General features: G+C 40.0%; 1 protein-coding gene across 3 annotated transcripts; it reads left to right on the forward strand.

The window, feature by feature from the left end:
* Window positions 1-1,993: 1,993 nt before the first annotated feature.
* LOC311141479 (endothelial differentiation-related factor 1 homolog) lies at window positions 1,994-5,518 on the forward strand. 3 transcript variants are annotated; one of them, XM_084176822.1, is made up of 6 exons: window positions 1,994-2,744; window positions 2,855-2,946; window positions 3,402-3,453; window positions 4,258-4,418; window positions 4,584-4,677; window positions 4,939-5,518. In XM_084176822.1, exons 2-6 carry the CDS (start codon window positions 2,869-2,871, stop codon window positions 4,998-5,000), a joined length of 447 nt encoding a protein of 148 aa, XP_084032948.1. In that variant the 5' UTR covers window positions 1,994-2,744; window positions 2,855-2,868; the 3' UTR covers window positions 5,001-5,518. The 3 variants fall into 3 exon arrangements, with proteins under 3 accessions (XP_084032948.1, XP_084032949.1, XP_084032947.1); XM_084176823.1 differs by having other exon boundaries at window positions 2,721-2,735; XM_084176821.1 differs by lacking the exon at window positions 1,994-2,744 and having other exon boundaries at window positions 2,782-2,946.

A 5,518-nucleotide genomic window follows, 5' to 3' on the forward strand; every position in this document is an offset into this window, starting at 1 on the left:
AGGCAAAAAACATGTACTATAAATTTTAGAATAATGCTGTAACGTAACATAATGTGGAAAAGGGGAATGGGTCTCAGGGATGTAGCTCAGTTGGTAGAGCATGGCGTTTGCAACGCCAGGGTTGTGGGTTCGATTCCCACGGGGGGCCAGTATGAAAAAGTAAAAATAATGTATGCACTCACTAACTGTAAGTCGCTCTGGATAAGAGCGTCTGCTAAATGACTAAAATATAAAAATGTAATGTCTGAATACTTTCCGAATGCACTGTATATGGACTCCATCCCTGTAGTCTTCTGACTTCTGGGGGTCTACCTCACACTCCTTATCTTCAATCAAAACTGACACATTCCTCTCTGTGAGATACCACCATAACAACCATTGCCTGATTTAGAACAGATTCTAGAAAGAAGATCCACACTTTAGCTCATCCTATGAAACATTTTCAGTTGCTACCTTCTTGAACCTCCTGATTGCTCTTTTAAAGCGATGCTCTAGTTCTACACATGGTGTATGTCTTTCTTTTTTGTATCGTTTTCCTATTGAGAGGGGATGCACGCTCAAGTTGTTCTTCCAGGTTGTGATCAAATGCTCGTTATTTTCATGGTTTCTATATGTTCTATATTTTTCACCATGTTAACGGGCCTTTACTAAATGTTTGTAAAATGTACAACCTTTTGTGTTTTGTCAATTTTCTGAAGATGCATATAATTATAGTAGGCTATATTTTATGGTATACTGACCTAATCTGATCATAGGGAAACAGAACATAAGTAGTTGCCTATACAATGTTTTACAGACATCAACCATAACTTAAGAGGTCCTTAATGGTGTTCTACTGCTGGATAAATTGCTTTGTAATGACCCAGTGTCACAAATGATGGCTCCTATTGATTGTGCAGCATACCCTGGGATACCCTTGGGTGTAATGTAGCTGGACACATTGGTCAACTAACGTTAGCTAGCCATGCTGCCTCATCATGCTAGTTGTGTTACACTCAGCTATAGTTTTGTTTCATTACTGGTAGCATGTTTTATCTATCTGTGATCACGAGTGAGCATTGCTTAAATGTTTGATTAGATGGATAGTCATGGATACAGCACACTATTGATTACAGCCAACAACATGTGCCTTACCATAATTACTCCAAATGCATCTTCTGTTTATTTATTAAATACCTTTCAAAGTCTGTTGGACATATACCTTTCTCTGGACAGTATTGCAGTCAATTGCTGCACATAGCCTCATCTTTGCTTCAGTAGGTATCAGGATCTTTGACAAACACATGAGGTTCCAGCTCAACATTTTCATAATCATGCTGGAAATTAGCTTTGGGTAATGATTTGTTTTTCATATTGCTTCCCCTCCCCCTAAACAAAAACAAAGAGAACATTTTACAGTAAACAAGGTATTTATTGACGTCGTATGTGTCTTATCGTGATTTTTTTAATTATTCTGAGACTTAGGACTAGTAGTGGAAAAACTTGCAAGGACATTGATTTCTAGCTATTTACGCCAAGTACGTTTTTTGTTTTGTTATTTGTGAGTTGAGAATTAGCTAGCTAGCTCAATATCTATGGGGACAAGCAAGCTATCTACCGCCAAGAAGAGGACAGGGACCATTTGTGTGCTACTGAATATGCATGACGTTGTTCATTAGGAAACGGCAACTACCTAGTGCACTCGTCCTAAACAAAGTAATCTCTATTTCAATTAGGTAAGTCAAGCCTACCAAACTTAGTGCACTCTGTGTATTACAGGTTCTGGTTTTGGAAACAGAAAACGGTATGTAGATCAAATGTTTCATTGATGAGAAAATTAGCAGAATGTCGGCCAAAATCCATCTCGCTCCATCTTCTCCCACTGGGCTTCCTCACATCACCATATTTGGTAGTAAGTGGAAACGCCAACCGGATGCTTCATATTTATACATCCGGTGAAATCGGTATCCTTGTTCTAGCTGCGAAATTACGGGTGTGTTCGTAAATTCACTCTGCAGTACCAGAGGGCGTTCGTAAATTCAGAGCGTTGTCAGATTGTCCGTTCGTAAATTCAGAGCATTTCGCTCTCGGAGCGCAAACTGGACGCTCTGGCAGGAGAGTAGGTTTGACCTCACAACTGCAGTCAAACACCCAAGCTAACTGGCTAAAGTTAGCTAGCGTAGCTACTTCCAGACATTAATTAGAGAACACCTCTGACCATTTTTCTCGCCCTAGCAGAGCTGGTTAGGCTGTTTCAATGTTATCTAGAGCGTTGGTGACTAACTATGCTGCTGGCAACAATTTAATTACGTTTTTTGCCGACGTTTACTGACACTGGTCATATTTAACGTGTGTTGCGCGTTCGTAAATTCATCAGTTATTCTGCACACTCAGACGAGAGCGCTCTGGAAATCGGAATAGATAGCCAGAGTTAATTTACGAACGCACTCTACATCGAACACAACGGTCGGCCATCTTGGAGACGATCTCCAGTTCATATGCCGCGTTCAAAAATACTGGGAGCTCGCACTCTCCGACTTCCGAGCCTTCAATCAACTGGGAATTCGGAGAAAAAAAACGAGATACTCGGGCATCTTTCTAGAGATCCGACCTGAAGATCACTGACGTCTTGATTTGACCTCGTATTTTTCCGAGTTCCCAGTTATTGTGAACGCGTCATTATTATAGCTCAACGCGTGAAAGTACGGTATGTGACGTCATTATAAAACTGCTGTGACGCTGGGGTCGACTATTCGGTCAATACGGTACTTTCATAGTTACCACGTTATATTAGCGAACGCTAAAGTTATCGCATACCATACTGACTTTACATTTTGTATCTAAACCAACCTGTTTATACATTGTTGCCATCAAGGTACACTCAAGAACATGGCAGAAAGTGACTGGGATACCGTGACCGTACTGAGAAAGAAGGGACCATCTGTCGCACAGTCGAAGTCGAAACAGGTAGCTAACGTTAGTTAGGTAGCTAGCAAGCTTGGGCTAATGCGTTAGCGAACGTTAGCTGATAACTAGCGTAGTCTGGTTAGCCAGCGTCTGAACACGCTTGTCAGTGAACTGGGACCTAGCTGGCTTGGCTATCTTTGGCTTAAAACCTATTTACTTTTTCTTACTAGCTGTCTACCCTGCTAGCTTATTTGCATTCGAACTTGTAATAAGTTGGCCGACGTTTGCCAGAAATGGTTCCAAATGTACCTAGCTAGCTAGTAGTTAGCTAAAGACTACAGTCTAGTTATGTTAACCAAAGATGGTGGTGTTGTTATTATTGACTTTCCCTTTAAACTTTGGTGTGTGTCCTGTAATGTGGCTAAGTAGGTAACGTTTAACTAGTTATAATTTATGAACTTGCTACACAGCCAGAACACATTGACACAACAATGTGATACGTTACTGTCTTTTAGGCTGTTGCAGCAGCTCAAAGACGTGGGGAAGAACTTGATACCACTAAGAAATGTAAGAACTCCCATCAATTTGTTCCTGTCCTTGTGTTATCTTTTGGTTTTGAAGGATGTTGTGCCATGTCTGTGGTTATTTATTATTAAATGTTGAGATAACAGATGGATTGCTTGCTACACACCATCTCAATAATGTCATCAAGGCCTTTAGTTTTTACTCAATTACAATTTTTGTTCTTTACTGCCAATTCGAATTTCATTATCTACAATGATGGAATCATGGCAGTATTGAGCAAGTGTTTGATTTCCCAGGGGAAGTGTACTGAAGGGGAGTAAACATATTCATATTTAAACACAAAAGCACAAACACACATTTGTCTGTGACGTAAGTCTAGAAATATAGTTATTTAAATCTGCCAATACAGGTTGTTAGAGCCATTTTGTATGATATGTAACTAAAGGGGCCACCCATTGTCTTTCGACAGCTAGGCTACATCGGCCATCAAAGCAGACTGCTGTCAAACTCTGACATAAGACAATGTCAGTCAACGTCAATCTTGATTCTTGGGATCCACAGGGTGTACTTTTTCCAGCCCAGTAACATACAGTAGTTGATTAAACTCAAGTGCTTTATGATTAGTTGAGTCAAGTGTGTCTACTGGGCTGGAACAAAAACCTGAAAACCATGTGGGTCCCCAGGATCAGGAATGAAGAACAAAGGGTGGCCCTTTTTGTTTGAGTCTTGTATCTTAGAATACATGTAATATTGTACAGCATTTGCCTGATAGTCCCAAGAATTAGATATTGTTGTTGAATTTGTGTTAGCCTATATTACCCCTCTCTTCTTCTCTCCCTCTCTCAGGGGCTGCAGGACAAAACAAACAGCACGTGATCACCAAGAATACAGCCAAGCTTGACAGAGAGACTGAAGAGCTTCAACACCAAAGAGTATCTCTGGAGGTGGGCAAGGTCATCCAGCAAGGCCGGCAAAATCAGGGCCTGACACAGAAAGACCTGGCCACTGTAAGTACACTCTCCCAAATGTGGATGAAGAGATTAAAATATAGGAACTGTTCATTTTCACTGAGGGTTGTTTATTGAAGTGTATTTACCTTTGCTTAGCAGGGCTTGGATCAAATTAAATTTTCTATACCAGTCATGGATATGTTGTTGGTCAATTTTTTTTAGAAAATCAATGAAAAACCACAGATAATTGGAGATTACGAATCTGGAAAGGCTATCCCCAATAACCAAGTCATGGGAAAGATTGAAAGAGCAATTGGTGAGTTTTTATTTACAGGTCTTTTTTCTGACACTGACATTCTACATTTTCTAGCATAGCTTCATATGGATTTGTGGTTGTCAAATCATCCTTCTCGCAGCATAGGCCTGTTTGACACCATTATTGGGTTATTTTTGTACTAACTAGTCTGATTACAATAATATATGATTATATCAGTATCACTAATGGAACAATAAAGCCCAGGTGTTTCGAGATGGTGTCAACAAAAATCTGAGCGTTTTTCCTCCTTGTTGTCCATAGGACTGAAGTTGCGTGGGAAGGACATTGGGAAACCCTTGGAGGCAGTCCCAAAGAAAAAGTGAAGGCAAAGCCTCGAAGCAGCTTAGCCTACAATATTACCACCACAGCTGACAGCCTTGCAAATTCTCCAGAGAGCTAGCACACCTTAACCAGTTTATTTAACTTGGGCTGCTACTTTCTTTTACTGCCCTGATTCCAGTAATGAATGTGAAGCTTGCAGGACCTGATTTAAACATCAACATTGCATTACTAGATTCAAATATACTGTGGTTTTGTTTTGCATCTGGCTTTCAGCAAACTACAAGAAGAGAAAATTGATTTTTACTGAATGGTTTTAATGTCTACAATACTATCTTCTATACTCGCTGAGGTCTGTCTCCATGTTCTGTGGTCATTCCCTTTCAACTAGACATGAATAAGTTTGGCATTTTGGCTAAAGGGTTTTATTGTAGCGTATGCTTTTCTAACATTTATGCAAGAATGCTGCTTTCATGGGCTGGTCTCTCCCGAAAAAGTGATTTATTAAATCTCAAGGGACCAAAAAGTTAAACTAAATAATAAAATCTGGAATATGAAACCA

This window comes from Coregonus lavaretus (assembly GCF_964263955.1).
Source record: "Coregonus lavaretus genome assembly, chromosome: 14".
NCBI lineage: Eukaryota > Metazoa > Chordata > Actinopteri > Salmoniformes > Salmonidae > Coregonus > Coregonus lavaretus.